Source organism: Hylaeus anthracinus, unplaced genomic scaffold (genome assembly GCF_026225885.1).
Source record: "Hylaeus anthracinus isolate JK02 unplaced genomic scaffold, UHH_iyHylAnth1.0_haploid 3, whole genome shotgun sequence".
NCBI classification, from domain to species: domain Eukaryota; kingdom Metazoa; phylum Arthropoda; class Insecta; order Hymenoptera; family Colletidae; genus Hylaeus; species Hylaeus anthracinus.
In genome coordinates, this window is record NW_026535284.1 from 12,901,892 (window position 1) to 12,921,789 (window position 19,898).

General features: G+C 37.7%; 4 protein-coding genes across 4 annotated transcripts in view; 2 read left to right on the top strand and 2 right to left on the bottom strand.

The window, feature by feature from the left end:
- Positions 1-6: 6 nt before the first annotated feature.
- Positions 7-2,759, bottom strand: LOC128894146 (uncharacterized). The gene is made up of 3 exons (XM_054155638.1): positions 2,467-2,759; positions 1,676-1,772; positions 7-1,509 (listed from the first exon to the last, which is right to left on the bottom strand). Exons 2-3 carry the CDS (start codon positions 1,763-1,765, stop codon positions 1,000-1,002), a joined length of 600 nt encoding a protein of 199 aa, XP_054011613.1. The 5' UTR covers positions 1,766-1,772; positions 2,467-2,759; the 3' UTR covers positions 7-999.
- A 222-nt stretch (positions 2,760-2,981) lies between these two features.
- On the bottom strand, positions 2,982-4,494 carry LOC128894138 (CDAN1-interacting nuclease 1). Its single transcript, XM_054155626.1, has 6 exons — positions 4,247-4,494; positions 4,061-4,165; positions 3,856-3,986; positions 3,708-3,787; positions 3,573-3,622; positions 2,982-3,504 (listed from the first exon to the last, which is right to left on the bottom strand). The coding sequence occupies exons 1-6, from the start codon at positions 4,342-4,344 to the stop codon at positions 3,120-3,122; spliced, it is 849 nt and encodes a 282-aa protein (XP_054011601.1). The 5' UTR covers positions 4,345-4,494; the 3' UTR covers positions 2,982-3,119.
- Positions 4,495-4,721: 227 nt separating this feature from the next.
- Positions 4,722-7,279, top strand: LOC128894108 (anaphase-promoting complex subunit 6-like). Its single transcript, XM_054155575.1, has 2 exons — positions 4,722-5,056; positions 5,141-7,279. The coding sequence occupies exons 1-2, from the start codon at positions 4,981-4,983 to the stop codon at positions 6,901-6,903; spliced, it is 1,839 nt and encodes a 612-aa protein (XP_054011550.1). The 5' UTR covers positions 4,722-4,980; the 3' UTR covers positions 6,904-7,279.
- A 362-nt stretch (positions 7,280-7,641) lies between these two features.
- Positions 7,642-19,898, top strand: part of LOC128894101 (neuroendocrine convertase 2) — a 35,002-nt gene continuing 22,745 nt past the window's right edge. Inside the window, exons 1-4 of the mRNA XM_054155569.1 lie at positions 7,642-7,659; positions 8,476-8,937; positions 18,597-18,701; positions 19,246-19,513. Coding sequence (XP_054011544.1) covers positions 7,657-7,659; positions 8,476-8,937; positions 18,597-18,701; positions 19,246-19,513 — 838 coding nt within the window. The 5' untranslated portion in view covers positions 7,642-7,656. The remainder of the gene's footprint in view (positions 7,660-8,475; positions 8,938-18,596; positions 18,702-19,245; positions 19,514-19,898) is intronic.

Here is a 19,898-nt window from a genome sequence, read left to right on the forward strand (position 1 = left end):
TAATGTTTTCACAGATTCATAAATACCCGAAAAATACATTATTATCGATCTTTCTTTGTGCATCATTTTTATTGTCGTACTTGTAGTAAGCATCATATATCTTGGACATAAATCGAAAAATTTGCGTGTATTTTCAGCTAGTTTACCAACTTCAGGGGGACTGGACGATAAGATTTGTTTAAGCCTTTTTCGATTTTCACATTGATAAATCAAAGTTTCTTCTTTTGCTTTCTACATTATGAAGTTTTTACATTCACTGTAGAGTCAACAATGTTTCCCAAGGAATATAATATTTACCTTTACTTTATCGCTCACTTCGCGTATAAGACCATCGAGATTTTTGACCTTCAAAATTTGTTTTTTCACCCATTTCTCTTTTTTATCTATACTCGAAATATCAATTTTATTCGAGATAAATGAGGAATTTTCAAACGATTTCACACCGATATGCGGCAAACTGAAACCTTCTAACGATTGCGTGCCCAATTCGGATGTTTCATCGTACGATCTTAGTTCCTCCAAAGTGTTTATCGTATTGTCGATATCTGCTTTTACGTATATTATTTATAATTCTAATCCTATATAATCGTAATATACAATACGTTTCATACAAATTGTTACAAGCTATATTTTCAAGAACTATCACAGGCAGTGATACATTTTTTCTTTATACTTCAACAAAAGATAAAAAAAAGAATTCTGCCAATAATACTTTTCATCATAGTCCTATAAAAAGTAGGATTATAACATTTTGCACGAAACGTCGTGTACATATAACAAAAAAAAAAAAAAAATAGACAAGAACACGCGAACTACATTTCATATTTTGCGGAAATGCAGAGATATACATTGGAAGAGAGATCATTTAGAAGACATTTAAATAACTACTCTAAACTAATGATTTACATAAATACAAGAGACACATAACCCTGGCGCTTCTAAATAAAAATACTCTTTCTTAAAAATACAATAACGCCGACAAAATTATCTTAGCGTGTGTCAGCATTTGTTTGACTCTTCTTTAGCGGCATTACTTGTATCGTGTAATACGAAACTACCTCTTTTCGCTTTCCACGATATTTCCGTGTTCTCTACCTCATCATCTTCGGTATACAAATCAGAAAAATTATCGTCTTTCGCGATACAAACATCAGATGATTGCGGTATGGAAAAACGTTGCACCTCGTGAGATTCTGCTGACGATGGACCCGCTAATTGCTCGAACGACGCGGAGGGTTTATCGAATTTTGACGTGGTTTTGGATACTGTTTGTTTTTTTGTAATACTATTTATAGAGGAATCGGCGGAATGGATCAACCTTGTTTTGCTTTCAGAGGAAAGGGGCGAACGAGATCGTCTCCTCTCAAGGCTGTGGTTAGCAGAAGAGGCACGCGACGATTGATTACTATTTATTTTGCGACGTGATCTTGACTTTGTTTTGTAATCTTCTTCGTCGCTGCTACCCTCCGTGTATAGTTCCTCACCTGATATCCATAATTCTTCTTCTTCCTATAAAGTACAGATTGCATTCGTTTAAGTTGAGAACCTCTGTCGTAATTTATTCTACGATATACTGTATCTATGTGCGAATACTAGAACGTTTCATGATTTGAATACTAATAGGAAACTCCGTAGAATTTGTGACATAGGACATAAATAGAAATGGAAATCTCACCTGTATTTTAATTCTGGCAAGTTGTGACTGCACCGCGGTTCTTGCGGATTGCTCCTGCGATTTTAGGTTGGTCGTTGTTTTATTGGCCATTCTATCCCTAAGCGAAACACGATGAAAACGATGAGTATATTTAGCATTTGTAGGATCATCAACGAAAGGTCGGATCAAAGGGCCAACCGAGGCGTGTAATTGTGAACCTTTTCTTTCGATATGTTAAACACCGGTGACGATATCTTTGAAACTCTAAAGAATAGAAAATCTACGTGAAAAAATTAACTGCGACTGCGTTCATAGAATTTAACAAATGGTCACTTTTTTCACGCAATTCGATCGATTCAAAACGCTGTAGATTAAAAGACCTTGAACTAGAAAATCTAGTGCAATGGTGACCCAGGTCAAGGTTACGAGCTACGACAACAAAGCATGGTCTCGAAATTTACGATCATTCAAAATTACTATGACTTGAAACTTCTAACGCGCAATTATTGTTGTCGATGCATTATGACCGTTATTATGTTTCAAGGATATTTATGTCAACATAAATCTCAATGGCTTTTGATAACGATGTTTTCAAAATCGGCGTCAAGATTTTTTCTATTGCGACATTTCATATAAAAAAAGCGCCTAATATAATAAATTGCGTCAAACGCATATAGACTGATGGTGACTTAATGTTTTCATAGACATTCATGCTATTAAAATATTTATTTCATTAAGTTTTCATGTAATTTACGAGGAATTATCAAGAGTATTTGATCATTTGAAGGACTTATAGAATTTTAAAATTTTACCTCGAGTTTGCCGATAAGACACCGTGATGTATAACAAGATTCACGTGGCAATTTTTTGTACCTTTCGTGATTATGCAATGACTTTTAATGACAGGTGTTATCAGAATGCATTCTCGCAGATTTGATCTGATCAATAAATATTTAATTCTTTCGAAATATTTTTACTACATTTTTATTGAGACGCGTTTCGCTGGTTTACTATCTTTAAAATTGATTCACCAACAATAACTTTTGTCGTTTAGTATTCTACGTTGTTAGGAAGATCTCGTAAGCTGCACGAGACACTGCAAACTGGCTTTGAAATTGCGATAGCAGCGGCGCCTACGGTCTGATACAGCTCGGTATATAAATAAATGCCTTACCTCGCTTGCGCGATGGACCATGTGCTTTCTTACTGTCACTGTGATCCGATTTTTTTTTTTAAATATTCTTACTCACGGTTTAATCGACAGGAAGGAAGGAAGGCAAGACGCTAAGGACGCCCACTTGTGTTCGAAAAATAATTTCAGAATACCAGAGGCTTATATAAAAGGGCAAAAATACTGTTCTATATTTGTCAACAATGATCCTTATTGTATGAGTATTCTATAACACTAATATCATTATGAAATTACGCTCTTTAGAATGAAAACAAGTAATCACAATCCGTGCAATCACAAAGGTGTAGGTTTGATACAAGTAGGATCCATGAATGTAATATTCTCGGGAAAATGGTCCATGATCATAAACCTTTTTTCACTGGGTTCGGTTAAATTGTCTAAGAATCCAAACCAGTAGATAACAAGTCCTGGACCAAATCTGTTCCAATAGCTCAGAAATTGTTTCTTGATATACTTTTGATGTATCTCCATATTGCCAAATCGTGCCTTAGATTCTATCCAGTTGATTACAAAACCATTTACCGCGATTGGCACTTCCAGTTTAAAATCTGGGGTTTTGTCATATCCCCTTGATCGTAGGTGTTCTTCATTACGAAATGCGAGATTCCTTTCCGTCAGGTAGTCTTGTAGTTTCAATTCATATTCTTGACCTACTGAACTAAAAGTTTTATTTACAAAAATTTGTATAATCAGACTGTGTTTGATGGGCAATATTAAAATACATACACTCCAATAGCATCTGCTATAGGTCCATATAAATTATCATATAATATACACTATAAAAAGAAGTATATATTTTTAGTAATGTTAAAATGGTTCATCCTTATTTATTTAGTTATTAATAAGCCATTCAATTATTACCAAGTAGACCTCATATGCAAGGTCCTTGTCCTGAATGAGAGTAGTATCCTTAAATAATTTGCTAACATCATTTCGGGAAACTAAAAACATTATCTTATGTAGTCTAGAAATACTTGTAACAAGTTGTTTAAAATGATATGAAGATTACCATTAGGATCATCTCGTCCACAATGTTTTTCAAGAACATTTCTAGCTAATAATGCAGGTGGTGCATCAATGTCCTTTGCCATTTTTAGTAAAATTCCAACAGGTTCTCCATTTTGTACAGCTTCCGTGTAACTATTGTTAAAATGATATAATAATACTGATACAATTACATAATAATTAACATGTGTACTACAGTGTATGCTTACGTATCATAATAGTTTTTATTGTTGCCAAATAATTTGCTATGATTGACTTTCATTTTATGTTGTAATTCTAAGGACAGTATGCTGTACAGTGTATTTACTGGAATGCTAAATAAAAGGAAGATAAATATGTATTCGTTCGTGACAGGCAATTAAATTATACAGGTTTTTAAATAGAAATAAACTTACTCGCTATATTTCTCTTTCAACAAATCTCTACAATCCTTCGACAAACCACGAAATTTTCGAATTGTTGTCACTATGTCATTGTACACGTCGAGCTTCATATTTAATTTTTATTTGACAATCTTTTGATAATAAATTTCCTTTAATTCTGTTAACTTTGTGCCATTCTTAAGACACAAAAGTAATTATTATGTTTATGTTGATACTGTTCTAAACAAATGTCAACCATTGATATTTACTATCACAGAACTGTATTCACTTTGCTCCTATCACTTATTTGAAGTTTGCTCTTAATTTAATTGGGGGAAATTTTAATTTATCATTCTAAGCATTTCACTATTCTATTCGTTTCTTTTTATTTGAAAAGACATCCATGTGTGTAAATTGTCATTATTATTTATACAAATAAAGATTATATTTATACACACAAAAATGTCTATATATGTATATCGGACGATAAGTTGTGATGGCTACTTTCACTTTAAGATAAATGTGAAGTTTGGTACATGCATACTTATTTATTACTTTGATTTGATTTATTTCTTTCGTAACATGTAGTATACTATAATAAAAGGAAAAATACAAATAGAGTAATTTTCATTGTTACGAGACATTTCAAGGTTAGCGTGAATTGGTATTGTGTAAATATACATGAAATGCACGGTAGTTTGTTTACGTTTAACCTCTAAGTATTATCAACTTGTTTATCAGTCTTATATCTTAAGTTCGGAAGAATTATGAATAAAAGAAATAAATCAACGATGAAACACAGTATACGGCACCAAAATAAGAATATTGACAATACTGAAGATGGTACTAAATTTGTTTTTTTTTTTAAGTAGAAAATCTGTACAATGGAGTCAATTTAGATTGATATGTATACATTTTTTGTTTTAGCACCGGTTGAGAAGATTGTGAAAGTTAACATAGGAAATGAATCACCTCAGTATTCTTCCGATTCACATTTCTCTGGACATAGTACTCCTATTCATAAGAAGATTTATGCAAATAATATAGAAGATTCTCCTGAACTTAACTATCATTACAGTCCAATTTCTCTTCCTTGCACTCAAGATGGTGGTAATGAAATTGCATGGGATTGGCAAAGTTCTGGTGCTAAACATTCTAATGATAAGACTAAATCAGAGAGCAATCTTATAGAAACTCCCAAACGAACTAAACAATTGCAAAAGAAACGAAACTCTAATTCTCCTTTATTACACAAACCACTTAAAAGAAAGCAGGTAAAGATGGAAAATATAGAAAATATTGGGAAACTGACAGCTGAATTGAAAGCCTTAAGTGAGAGGATGAAAAATATGCAACAGAATTCTAAAGATCATACTTCTGCAAGAGTAGAGAATGAAGAATGCAAAGATCAAAGTGTATTATTGATAGATTTGTTAGTTGAAGAAAAGGACAATGAAATGTCAGAAGTCAATGCCAATAATGATAAGGTGAAAATAGATGATATTATCACTGTTAATAACAACAAAAAAGATTCAAATTATGAAGATTTGTTTGATGATTCAATTGATGATTCAATGGTAAAATGCACTCAAGAAATTGAAGAAAAGTTGAATCTGTGTAAGAATGAAGGAGATAATGTAATGGAATCAGTCGCTGTGATCAAAGAAAAAGAATACTCTTCCACATCTGAAAATGAGATTCGATGTTTGACAACATCGAATAGCTCTACAGGAAGTTTCATGAATTCTAAGAGTACTTTATCAGTTAATACAAGTAGTTGTTTGAAAACATATTCATACAATTCAGGAAAATCGAATTCTACTTCTAGTGTTTTGTCTTCAAGTGGGAAAGATACAAGTTTCCGAAAGCCAAATTTTAATGATAGTTTTACAAATGCACAAAATAGGAAAAGAACATTGGAAAAGAAAGATATGTTAGAGTTTCCAGATGATTCATTCGACGATTGTTTAGCAACTTGTTTGGAAGATGATAAAGAAATATCAAAATTGTCAGAATATAATTTCAATTGTTCAAATACAAACTGTAATTCGGATAATTCTAGGAAGGTTTCTAAAAAAACTACTTCTAGTACAATGGATTTTTCACATAAAAGTAAATCCAGTAGATCAGAAAATTCCAAGTTCTTTATTAGCGACGATTTGGTAGAGGATATCGAAGCTAAAGATTATAAAGAACAAATACAAAAATCCTTTGCAGGCAAGAGTGCTTTGGAAAGTAGAAAATTTTTCAAAACAAAAAGCTTATCAGATCAATATATTTATCACAATAAAATCTGCAATGCGAATAATAAAAAGGGTAAAACTGTCTTACCACCCCAAAAGAAATTTTCATCAAATTTAATTAGTTCATCAGTAAGAACTAATTTTCCCACTGTAAAAAATCAGAGTTTACATGAGCATAACAATGTCACTACTACGGAAAGTGCACGTGAATTCAACAGATTCGAAGAGAAGGAACGCGGTAATTGTAACATTAAATATAAGTCTACTAGTAATTTATGTAACATAAAAGAGGTTGCAAAGGAGTCCCAGTCTGTACAATGTACTCCCGAAGAAATAGAAAGAAAGCGATTAGAAGCAAAAATGAAATTAGAAGCGAAACGAAAGTTACAGCAAAACACGAGGTTAACTCAATCCGAAGTTCTAGTAAAAAAGTCCGTGGAAAGGTGATAATCTTTGATAAAATAAAACACTGCCACCACGTTCCACAATGCTGGGCTGTTTTATTTACAAGTACTCGAGAATTTATAATACACATCTTTGTGATTGCTAAAATAACTGTGTATTGTTAAAATAAATGCGAAGATACTGATTTTAATTACTGTTAGAAATTATGTCAATAGTTTTGAAATAGAAGTAAGTTATAGTTACTAGTACAATTACTATTACTTTACAAAATATATAATTGTCAATGCTAACCATGTCGACATGTGTATATGTTATATTAATTCTTACATCGTATATTTATTTGATTGTAATATGTATCGCAAAATATGTGCCTTAACATGGAATGAATGTAAACATTCAAATAAATGATAGCTATCTAAATCTATCATTCACTGAAATAAGTTCGATTTAAAGTTGTCGTTCACCAAGTCTGTTTAAATTTGGCGCTCTAAACCGGAAGTCCCGAATAAAAATTTAGACGCGGCTGAAAGTGCTCTATTGACTAGAGTGGTGCCACCTATGGCTTGGTGAAGTTCGTATTCAACTAGTATTCGTCGAAAAACAAACTTTTTACATATCAAACACTGTTTTTCGACTCAATTAGTTTACGAAACGTTTACTACACGGGTATTTTACACTTTTTGTAACTTTCATTGTATAGTAATGGGTATTAGTTGAGAAAAAGATGTATCAAGATTCATCGAACTCTGGGGGTGCCGATTCAGCGATGTCCTTCGGCACACATTCCATTGCAAAATGGTAAGAAATTCGTAATATTTGACAAAATCTTGTACCCAACTCTAGATAGATAATCTCCCATCGAAACAAATTACTGCTGTTCGGATAGATATATGTATGAAATCTTGCCCTGTAAATTCGCGTTGTCGATACTTGCTCGCCAAGAGAAAGCACGCTAGAAAATCGTACATACGAACTCTAGATAGATAATCTCTCATTGAAACAAATTACTGTTTCTAGGTATGATAGGTATATCGATAGATATGTAGCGTCATTCTACTGATTCAAATGTGATTGCTTAGCCCGCCAAAAAAAAACGCGGGTCGGGCATTCTTGTTAGCAAAAAGGCAGCGCGCGCGGGCGGAAGTGACGCCATTAGAGCGCCAAGCAAACGCGCGCCAAATGACAGCGCGCATATTCGATTACGTTTATTTGCTCGGCTCGTTTCGACTTTCTCTCTCAATATTATTCGAAGAGGAAAGTCGAAACGAGATGTAGAGATGTAATAGAATTCTCTAAATCTATCAGAGGGTGAATAGTTACGTACATCGCGTGAATATCGTAAGCTGCGCATGATCGCGCCATGTTTAGCGGTTGTGCGCGATAGCGTCGGTCGTGTTCAATCAATACGTGACGTCAGTTGGAAGCGGACAGGGGTGTCGTTGTTTCGAGGATCGAATTAAGCGGCGACCGGTAACATATTTTCTTTCGAGCACGTACGAATTCGTACGGATTGCATGCGAGGAATTCGAACAGGGAAAACTCTTCGATCTGTTACTGCGCGATTAACGATCGCGCACCCGACGCCATAACTCATTGCGCATGTTCGTCGTTTAGGGAGCATTCTTGCCGCGCATCCCCTTCACGGATTGGAAATTGGAAGGCAGTCGAGCAGGAACGATCATGGGGAGAGCACGTGTCGTTTGCCAGGATGCAGGCGACTCGGCAGCCTCGTACGTCGACTCGCACGACCGTACAACCACGAGCACCATTCGAGTGACAGACGTCGTTGCCATCATCGAGGGGGAGTCGTCGTCGTGTTGTAACCTGAACGAGACTGGTGACAGTAAGGAAACAACGCTACCCATTCGTACAGCCAGTGGAGCGCCCACGAATGCCAGACACGTCAGCGCACTTTGCCGGCCTGTCACGATGATGTTTGCTGTGCTCGTGTTCCTTTGCGCAGCCAGCAACGCTGAGGTGTTCACGAACACGTTTCTCGTGAAGATGCGGGAACCTGCCGAGAGACATGTCGCGGATCTTGTGGCCAGCAGGAACGGGTTCGTCAATCTTGGACCGGTAAGTTTTAAACCGTTTCCGTGGCAACAGACTCTCTTTTAACTTTCGTACAGCGGGTGGCGTGGCACTCGCGCGCACGTTAAACGCGATAGGATAATTTGTTTTCTTCTTTTTTTTTTCTTTCTTACGTATCCGAGAGCATGTTTTCGCCGTTTATCTTTGGTTGACATTTTTTACAATTTTACGGGTACATAGTTATCGAAAGGAAAGGATATGTGTACGAATATGTACGTAGATACGTGTGTGTAATGCGAGAATCATAAAAATTTAACCGAATAAGGTCTCGAATATGGGTTTACTAATGTTTCGATTCGCGGTAATTTTATGAAATCAAAATGGCCGCTGTGAAATTAAGCGGGAACCACACGTGACGAGTTGTTAGAGAAATTTTAAAAAGGGTAGAATGATTCGAGAATTTAAGACGATAATTGTTAGTAAAATCGTAGTTAAATTGAAAAGGTTAGTTAACATGTGGGTATTGATTAATATATTAATTTAACTGGGGGGTAAATGTAGGAATAGAATAAAGCGCGGTAACATTTGAATTTGGTTTAGCCAACAGACTATAATACTTATTCTCATTAATTTAAGTGATTTCAGTTAAATACATTTTCTAATTGTTTTATTTTTTTTTCAGCTTATTACGTACAATTATATTAAATTTAATTTTGTACGTATAATTCAAATTTCACGTATTGTTCATTCTGAAGACTCATATAATCTTTAGTCAGAAAAATTTGTTACAGCCTATAGGCTGAGTCATTGATAAAAATTGAAGCATACTCGTCATGTTTCAATATTATTTAATAAAAAAAGTGTACATAATATGTTTATTTTGCTCAAGTTGATTTTAATTTGAGCAAAATATTTCGAATATTATGTATTTTTAGATATATTAGATACTTAGATGTCCCTGCTTGGTTCCTGAAACTCTGAATTACTCGAGGTGAATTAAGAGCAAATTAGGGAGTAATTTCTGTTGATCGTGTTTATCCTTGTTCCAGTTCACCGTTGATTTATATAAATACGAATTCGTTATCGGTTCATCGCATGAACGACCGATACCACAGGATCTACGAGAGGCATTGATTTCGTCTCTGTTGTCACGAATGCCCGCATTATCGAGCAAACGTGCTCGAAACAGTCGGTTCGACGACAGAACCACGTAAAATACGCATTAACGATAATATTAACATTTCCCAAAGCAGGCTGGAGAGTCAACATTACCTCTCAGCTCGAAATATAATTAGAAAACTTTCATACGTATATTAAAAATACATACTTTACACAATGCTTCTGCCAATTTTGGTAAAAATATGATGATTTATGTAGAAACCAGCGTAATTTTCAAGTCTCAGAGATTAGGAAGAATTTTTTTGAGAGCAGACAAACAAACATTTTTTTATAAAAATTGACAAAAATATTGTTAGAAGCATCTACTTTTAATACACATATAGATTACTTGCATTAGACATTAAGTATCCTTAGAAAAAATTGCCAAGGTAACTTCCTTGGCACAGATGAAGTAGAAACGTCGGCGTATGGCCAGACGAAGCAACAGTGGAAGCGACGTGGCATAGTTCGCCGCAAAAATTATGCGTAGGCCTTACTCGACGCTCGTACTCGAGCGTTGAGAAATTTATACAATCTATTTTATTATTCAATAATTTAGTGACCGTACACCGAAAAGTATTTTATAAGCAGGCATCTCTTAGACAAGATTCACTGTGTTCTGGCTCTTTCCTTTCGTAAGGAATTGCTTTTACCACCCCTGAAACTTTTCTCATTTCGCTTCTTTCGCTGCAGCGAAATTCCGTTATCGTTGGTTACGTGACTTCTTACTTTCCTGAAGCAGGGAGCACGAGGTCTACTTGCCAGGATTTGAGTACACGTTGATTGTGTCGCCTCGTACAGCGAACGACTAGAAGTCAGTCTCTGTTCTCTCTCGCAAAACGTTTCTCGAGGGTGCAGGGCGACTTTCAAGAGCAGGAGCTAACTCCACAAAGAAAAGTTGCGTCAACTGTAGGCAGTTGAGACTTTAGGTTGTTTTTCTTTCATTAAATTTCCTCTGATAACTTTGATAAGTCAAATTTTTAACAATTTTTAACAATCCTGCTATATTTTGTTTCCAAATTATATTTCACCTATGTAATCTATTTATTCTTCCCTCGTTAACATTTACACATGAATTTTGTTTGCAGAATGGAATCCTGAGATTTACGTACACCGATGTCCGTGGCAATGCTATTTCATTTAATATTCACCAGCATTCTCGTGACTCAGGGACGCAAATAGAGTTTATTTCAGCGAGCCTTCACCGTCGTGTTTATTCAAATAATGCTCCTGGTATCGCCTAACCGGGGGGCGTTTTCGTGTCTCCTCTTTCGTAACACCGCGAAAAGGTGAGCGATGACACACTGAATTCGAGGAAATCTATGATCCGAGAACAGCGGAGGGCGTCGAATACGTTACACTTCGTTTCTATAAATACCTACTTGTACTTTAGAACTACCCCTCGACACTCGCTGTCGCACTAATGCCACTTGTTACGCGCTCGTGTCGACGATACCTTGTAATTTTATACATCTCGTCGGTTCGGCTATCTTTAGTCCATTGTTGGATCTAGTTGTCCACCCACGCAATAGGAACTGAGTCCTAATAATAACTGTATGTTGTTTTTGAAACCGTGGGAGAATTGCATTTCATCAGAACATATCCCACGGACCGCGGTTTGGGCCTGATCGAGACAACAATCCCGAGGGGGTAGTTGCAATATTATTGCAAAGTATCAGAGAATAAATGGGAACTTTTAATTGTTATATTAGAAATAGAACTATTAGCCTTCACCCCTGTTCATTATTATATTAAATTGCATAACGAGTAGTCACAGCTTTAGTATCCCTGATGACCAATTGATTTAACTCCCAGTAAGTTTAATTTTTAGTTTAATTTTAAGTTTGATTCCCTGTTATCCACGAACAGTAACCTCTAGAATGTGATTTTTGGTGATTTTCGAGCTTGGTCGAATGGAAATTTCAAGTCTGTGGGTTGTATGAAGCCAATTGGGCGGAAAGGCGGATTGGATAAGCTTTGCATAGTAAAGGGGAAATTAAAGCAATAATAGCTTCATTTCCCAAGTTATTTTTCGTCTAAATAAATACCAGAAGCGAATACCGTAAAATAGTCACTTGAAACAAAGGTTTCAAGCTTTAGCGTCCATCATCCCCTTTCGGAAAACCCTTTATTTTAGAATAGAAATAGGTATTTTATTTGCCCGAATTTCATCATTATTTAGAATAGTATTTCAAGTTTATTTAGGCCTCGATATCAGTAGTAGTGGGTTTGCAATCTATTCGTACAAATATCGCGATAGTACCGTATTGTTTAAAATAACAAAGTGACATCTGCCACGCGACAGATGCAGTTTACTTTGACGGAATTGATCTCTTCTCGATCGCCATATTTACAATGATCGGTGACGTCGTTTCGCGCTATCGCTGGTTTCCCTGGCTCGTGCCACTTGATTAATCGTCCAGTGACGTACGCGTTGGATTATCAGTACGATCGATCGCCCCTTCTTCATCGATATCGATGGATTTTTATCGTGAAAAAGCGAGGATATAGTTGTCTCGCCTCAGAGAGACGTTCCTCTCGTTAAATTAAAATAGTAATACTATGTATACCCACGAATACCACCAAGAAAAAAATAATTACGACTAAGAATCACCTTGCGTAATTTAAATATAGAAGTAGCTTATCAACATTCCAACCCTTGATTAATCAAGTCCTATTCGATACAAGAATATTAATTATAAATCCAGGAATATACAAATGGAAATACGAATATCATTAACTAGATTCACGAATCCCCTGAAAGGGACTGCAAAGAAAGGGATTCCCCGGGAGGCGCAGGGGTGAGGGGTAGTTTAACCGCAAATAATAGAAAGATCAGTCGAGAGAAGCCGCGCGAAATAATCACGTTAAATAGGTCGATCGATTGGAATGTCGCGGTGACGTTAGCAACCTTCCAGTTAGTGGCGTGAACACTATACATTTTGTTTAAATAATACCTCAGTGGTAGGAAGGTCTCGAGTAAAAATTACATTGTCTTTGGAAGAAATGAATTATTCCCTTTTAATAACTGGTGCGGCTTATCTTATCAGCGTACTTGGAGAACTCTAAGGGAAAATGTTATCAAACCATCACGCTTCGATCCGATCTTAGCTTTAAATTTTCGTTAAAATGCGAGTCGAACGCCCGCATGCGGCGACAGTTATCGTACGTCGCTTTATTTTAATTTCCCCCTTCTGTCGTTCGCATGCTCATACATTCGCGTTAGATAAGAAATAGTCGTGCCTTTGATTCGCGACAAAAATTTACTTGCTCGAGGCACGAGAGAACTGCTTTTTCCAGTGGGTAACGGTGGACCGATAACTGTTTATTAAATTACCGCCCACGCGCTCGAATGTTCTCGTAGAAAACGTCGGAAACAAAGTTACGCGAAAAGTAACGAACGTTGCTTTAAAATTACATCCGCTCCTGTAGATGAACATCCATGAGAGGGGAAACTTTGACGAACAAACGGAACTTTCCTGGCACTTCGCTTAATTTATTGCGCGTAACGAGCTCGAAGTCGTTTCAGTTCGTGAAGTGCAGGGGAAATATGAAGCTATAATATTCAGGTTCTCGTTCTAATGATTTCCCAAGTACCAATTTTAATATCGAGGCTCAGGGAAATGCAGGTAGTTCGAACGAGGATATTAATTTTTATTACGTGAAAAATTCATAGGTCTTGCGAGGGATTCGTATAGTATTTAGTCACATAAAAATTCATATAAACCGAAGAGCATAGATTAGTCTTTGAGTGATGCATACAGTAACTAAAAATATTAGAGTATAAAATTGTGATGGAATTTATATGAATTATTTTTTGTATAGATTTCATCGGCGTGTCTCTCCCGGGAGGGACGAGTTTGAGAGTGCTTTCGTGGCTGGGTGTGTGCAACACGACACAGTGTCACAGGATGCATTTATTATGGTTCCGTGGGTATGCATCGACTATGCAGATTTCCCGCTGCTCTTCCTTTCGTATGCAAGTGCCAGGAATCGAGCTTGCACAGTGACCGTTAGCTGCGCCTCGTTGCGCTACGAGATTCCCATTCTACTCTCCTCGGATATCTCTTTGGACAGCAAGTCTACATAATTGCACGAAACCTGAATCAATATTTACAAGGACGGTAAAGATACGAGCTTCGATAAACAAATTTCGAGCAGGTATTCAGTGTATCAATAGGAAAAAGGAATTATATAGTAATTTCAAATACGTCTAGTTAGAATAGTACTATTTTATTCTTCAACTTGTGCAAGTTTCTTGAAGATTGCACTTCCAGTAGAAAATATTAACCGTATCACCTGGAGAGATGGAATCATATACTCATCTGAAATACATCTAGCATAAGAATATTTTATTTTTCAACTTGTGTGGACTTTCTGTAGACTATACATTCAGTATTCGAAACTTTATCCAGTGCCTTCAAGGGTAGCGATCATTCATATCTCTCTCCACGACCAAATTCCGTGCGCATCGTCGGATAAATTGCATTCACGCGCTGTTCCGGTGCAAAAGGGACAGGACAGTAAACCTGCGCGCTCGTGTTTATACGGTGGACGCTGTTCCCGGTGTTACGCACTCGGTTTGACCGCTCGTTAATTGGATTACGTGACACGTGTAGCCCCGAGTCAAACTGGATTATAGGGTAGCCAGTTGGCAGGGGAGAGTATGCTTTGAGAGTCAAAGCGAATGGTAGAGTCAAAGGGCTGGCCCCTTCGGGTATTATCCGATTATTTATGATCATTATGTTTAATAACATTGTGTCGTAGAATGGCGTAGGTGGGTCAGCGCGCAACTTTGGGGAAATCGACTACGACAACCTAATCATTTGACGCCGTAATTTTTATCATACATCTTTACAGGACTAATAAAATTGAAAAATGCAGACATATAAGCACATATGTGGATAGAAGGGATGTTCTCCAGACGTAAATGGAACCAATGTTTACCTGTCAAGTACGATGAATGTAAAATCCAGGAATCCTCGACCGTCGAAGGCTTTTTCCTCAATGTCTTCGGTGTATAAGTTTCCACGTTTAAAGCGTTTACTTGGGTAATTGCACGGCCACCCCATCGCAAATACTGTTCCTTTATTCACGGTTCATTATAGTCCAGCGTAAATTAATGAAACAGAGGTTCGGCTTGGGAGAATCGCTGACCCAAATAAATTTCATCCTCGCTAATTAAATGACGTTCATTCGACGCATATTGTGTTATTAGGAAGGATAATTAATTGAACGAAAAATATATAAGTAGAATATTGAAAACTAGAATACTGATTACCTACACCAATAGTAACGAACGAAATTGTTTTAGATTCCTAGATTTCGCGTTGTGCTCGTCCGTCGAATGTCAATAAGACTGACACGGAAGATTCGATTTTACGGGGTTTGGAATTAGAGCGATGTCGCAGAAACGTCAGTCAAGACTTTCGAAATGAGAAAATTCTCTCCCAGCCATTTTGGCACGCTGCCGTTCGATGTGCATCCAGAACTATTGGAATTTGCTCTAGTGGCTGTCACCACAGCTTCCTCGAAGCGTAGACAAACTTGTTTCAGTACTCTCAACCTCAATTTTCTGTCTCCGTGGCTGGAAAGTTCAGTTAATTCTATGGAAACTACAAATAGTTTTAGATTTTCTAAAAAAATTGAATGTACATATCAACAAGTTGCATAATTCACAAATGCCTGAGTAGGTTTCATTCTCAAATACCTGGGAATTATAATCGTGTCTAGTATTCTGACCTTTCTAATCTCGCGAGGTCTGTTAGAGCGTCGAGTATCCGTTCCAATCGATTTCCTTGATGCTGATTGGCGCTTTGACATCATAGACGGTTTCTGTCACATGGTGCTCATACTGTCACTCGATGTCGATCCCAGATGCGCACATAGCTTCTTGTAATGATGCTTGGATACCCTTGACATCAGTATTGACTGATGTTCCATTTGGATCGAGTACCAAAGCATTGTGATGCTACATTGTTGACGATCTGATCTAGTTTCGACCATTATAGAATAGTATTTCAGCGAGAGACGTACTTACTCATATTTTCTATTATATTCTACTTTTATTGGTTTGAGCAAATTTCATTGAAAAATATTCGTTCACTGAATTCACTTATGTAAATGTGATTTTAATTGTACGTATCAACTTTCGGTTGCATTTCAATCTAGATGTTCACGAATGTCTCGCGAACCATCTGTTTGCGTAACAGTCGAGAAATCGTATAGAGATCGTTTAAATAATAAAGGTTTCGCCCAACGTAAAAGCATTCTCGTGTCTCGAGCGTTATCATAGCGTTCGCGAACCAGTGGACGTTTTCGAGGGATCTTGTTTCAACAATTCCAGCACTTTTCTCGACGGAGATAGGCGAAATACGATCCCGGTAACAGATTAAGAATAGAATTAGTTAATCGATCTCAAGCTCGTTTCATTTTTCGGAAATTCAGATTCAACTGCACGCTACATCAATATGTAACTATAATATAATAGTAGACACGAGTCAAATTAAGGGTAGTTTTCATACAAAAATCCCCGTGTAATATTTTTTTTACCGCCTTCTGCTCTATATGTAAAACTCTAAAAGCCTAAAAATCCTGTTACAGTTGTATGACGAACCTCGTTAACCGCATTTGGCTTCCAGTGTAGTTGACGCGTATAATTTATTGCTAAACGAATTTCCCGGTGACTGGGCCAAGCAGGGTTTAATTTGCTGCATCATCACAAATTCATCTGGTGGTTTCGAGCGTTCGGTTGTACAGCCAAACAAGTACCACGTTCGTGTCTCCCAGTGTCTACCTGGAGGCGGATAAATGCCATAGGAAAGTGGGCGTGTATCGGCAATGGGATTTGGAACGAAACGAAGAGCGATCGGTCTCTACTCGCGCAGTGGGATTACCAATGTCGTAATGAGATTTCTCTCGTTGCGGTCACGTGCAGCTCGACATCGATAGTCGATACTGCACGTGCTAAAGTTCGCGGAACCGGAGAAACTTCGCCATGTTCCCGTCGAAGAAACGCGGCGAACAGGGAAACTATCGGGAAAACAATCATACCACGCGCGGCGACGGTGTCGGGAATCATTTTTAACCGTGTCGGTGCATGGGAATCGTCTGTGCTTCAGAAATGAACGAAATAGTAATCTGCTTGTTCGTAGCCTACGCCAGTTTCGTGTCGTTACAGTTCTTTATATTGTTTCTTTCCATCTTTGACGTAGCTTGAGGTAATTTAATTCAGTTGTAATACTCCCAAAGACAATTTTAGTTATTGAGTTTAGAAAAGAAATTGGGTATTGTAGGGCTTGCAAGTTTGGAGCGAGTGAAAGTTCCCATACATTATTCATGTTACTTTTATAACAGAGGGTCTGCTATTTTGCGTTGACGAAACTTCACGGACGGCGTTCTCCATTTAGATGGGAGATTCCCGAGCGATTATTTTTCCATTTACTTTCGCGATCATTTCTCTTCATCGGTCCATAGAAACGAATTGATACGTGACAGGGGTAAATAAAACGCGCGCATTTAATCTGCCATCGGGTTGGATCGATTCCCTATCGTTCCAGAGAAGTTATTAATCGGATAACAGTCTGCACCATAATCGCGAGATAACTTTATCTATCTGTAATTGGTTCGATTGGATTGATGGAACGGTGCGCCATTCTCGCGATCGTTAACTTACTTCCGTATAATTCCATCGATCCATTGTATTTACCTACGTGCTCCGCGAACTTGGGGATGCACCATCATCCGTCGAGTAAAGCTAAAGAAAATCGATTCTTCTTTCTCGACGTTTGCTTCAGCTCTAACTCGTTTTAAAGTGTGTTCTTGGGACGTGGTATTGGTAGCTGGAAAAATAAACCAAGTTGGTTGGAACGTTTTACAACTTGTGTTTCTTCAATCAATTATTATTAAAGTTTAACCTGGTTTCGGACTAGTAATTTCTGGAACTTTAGATGAAAAATTGAAGTTACTCGTACTTATAATGTTCTTCAAAACAAATATCAAAGAACAGCTTCTAGTTTTGCCTGTCAGTGATGTGTTCTCCTTCGAGGGTGGTCCAAGATTCTTCAGAGGGAAGGTTGATGATCAACGAAGCGCACAGGGTTGTCTCTCAGAATAAATGGAAATATTACCGGTTTCCTGACACTCCTACTGCCCCCTAAGAGGATCTAGAGGGACTAATGTGTTTGGTAGCGGATGTAGTCTCAGCCAGCTTTCCTGACGCTTCTGTCTCAGTGTCTCGCCCATCGATTTTCTCTGTACTTTCCTCCAAGCTGAAACTGTTCAGAGCCAGACTTAGTGACCGAATAAACTGACGCTTATTCGGTGTAAACTGGTATAAAAGTAGACTGAAACATGAAATTACAAGAAAAACAATTGCAGACAGCATACAGAGGAACTTCATATAGTTGGAAGAATGAATAGAGTGACGAATATCAAGCTTGTTTGCCTAGACTCTGGAGATAATACAGGTTTAATTAGATTTTCAAATTTCCAAACTGTGTTAAGGAGGACTTTAACTAAAACTTGCTCTGCTTTGTTTGTTTAAGGTCCTGAGAAGTCAGACCGAGTATCATTTCGTGCACAGAGCTTTGCCACACGCGCGAAGTAAAAGGTCCGTTCCGCATACGAGAAGGTTGAAGGTCGATCCTTTGGTAAGTGACTGACACGTTCTTTTCGCAAAACTCTTTTACTTTCGCAAAGCTCCGGTACGTTCAAAAAGAGGAAATCAAACGTCGAGCGCTATCAGTTTCCCTCGGCATAATCATATTGTACGCTGTGTCATATTTATCTCAGGGAAAAAAAACTGATGAATTCCGGGAGGTTTTCAAGGCAATGTCGAGGGAGAATACGCGGGGGCGGTTGTTTGAAACTCGACTCAGGGGTACATACGATACGAACGTCGATATAAATGTAAATGAATACCCAATTTCCAACGGTGACACGAACATAATCGACCGAGGACTAGATTGCTCGCATAAAATTACGATCCTTTGACGGAGTTGATCCTCGTGGAGGAACCTCCATTTTTCGAGGTGGTTTCGATACGAAATTCCTACATTTTTTTGGGCTTCAAAGACCTGTCATGTCTACCTCAAGGGTCGTTCAGTAAAGAAACCGTTCAGTTCGAGTGTTAATGCACTCGCGAATGTACAAACGCTCGGGAAATAATTTCGTGCATTCGCTCGAATGTTTCAGGTGCACACGGTTGTGCAGCAGGCTGGTTTCAAGAGGGTGAAAAGGGGTTACAAGCCACTGAGCGTGGATAATCTCGTCCCACTTTACCAAATTAAAAATCCCGCGAATCCAGGAAACAGGGACCCCACGGATCCGTATTTCCAGTATCAATGGTATTTGAAGAACACTGGCCAGAACGGAGGGAAACCGAAATTGGATTTGAACGTGAAGGCAGCTTGGGCTCAAGGTGTCACGGGGAAGAATGTCACCACCGCCATCATGGACGACGGTGAGTTTCCCTTTAGCTCAACTATCCTAATCCAAGCTACCTCAGCTTATCGGGGATAGCGCGGATTTTAGGGGTAGCGAGCTGGGATCAAGGTAGCTACGAGATCTGGAAATAAAAGTAGAAAAATTATAGTTTAGATTTCGAGTGATCACTGGCGAGTGGTTGTTATTTTACTGTGTTACTATCGTTAATGGACCAGTTTGCCGGATTTAACTGACGGCAGTTTTGCCGGCGAGTCCTCAGGGTAACTCATTAACAGGAAGCGCTTTAGCTTAGATTACGCGGCACGTGAACGTCGCATTCCTGAGGCTAGGTACATTAATTGCGCGCCGCAACAAGAAGATAATCACTTACGGATATTGCTCCGACGTAATTTCATCAATTA

Excerpts from the sequence above, each read along its gene's own strand:
- LOC128894108 (XM_054155575.1), top strand. The coding sequence starts at position 4,981 with ATGAATAAAAGAAATAAATCAACGATGAAACACAGTATACGGCACCAA. Across the intron at positions 5,057-5,140 it reads TATTGACAATACTGAAGATG|CACCGGTTGAGAAGATTGTG; the intron begins GTACTAAATTTG and ends TTTTTGTTTTAG.
- LOC128894138 (XM_054155626.1), bottom strand. The coding sequence starts at position 4,344 with ATGAAGCTCGACGTGTACAATGACATAGTGACAACAATTCGAAAATTT. Across the intron at positions 4,166-4,246 it reads TTGAAAGAGAAATATAGCGA|CATTCCAGTAAATACACTGT; the intron begins GTAAGTTTATTT and ends CCTTTTATTTAG. Across the intron at positions 3,623-3,707 it reads TTGCATATGAGGTCTACTTG|TGTATATTATATGATAATTT; the intron begins GTAATAATTGAA and ends TTCTTTTTATAG.
- LOC128894146 (XM_054155638.1), bottom strand. The coding sequence starts at position 1,765 with ATGGCCAATAAAACAACGACCAACCTAAAATCGCAGGAGCAATCCGCA. Across the intron at positions 1,510-1,675 it reads TTGCCAGAATTAAAATACAG|GAAGAAGAAGAATTATGGAT; the intron begins GTGAGATTTCCA and ends TGTACTTTATAG.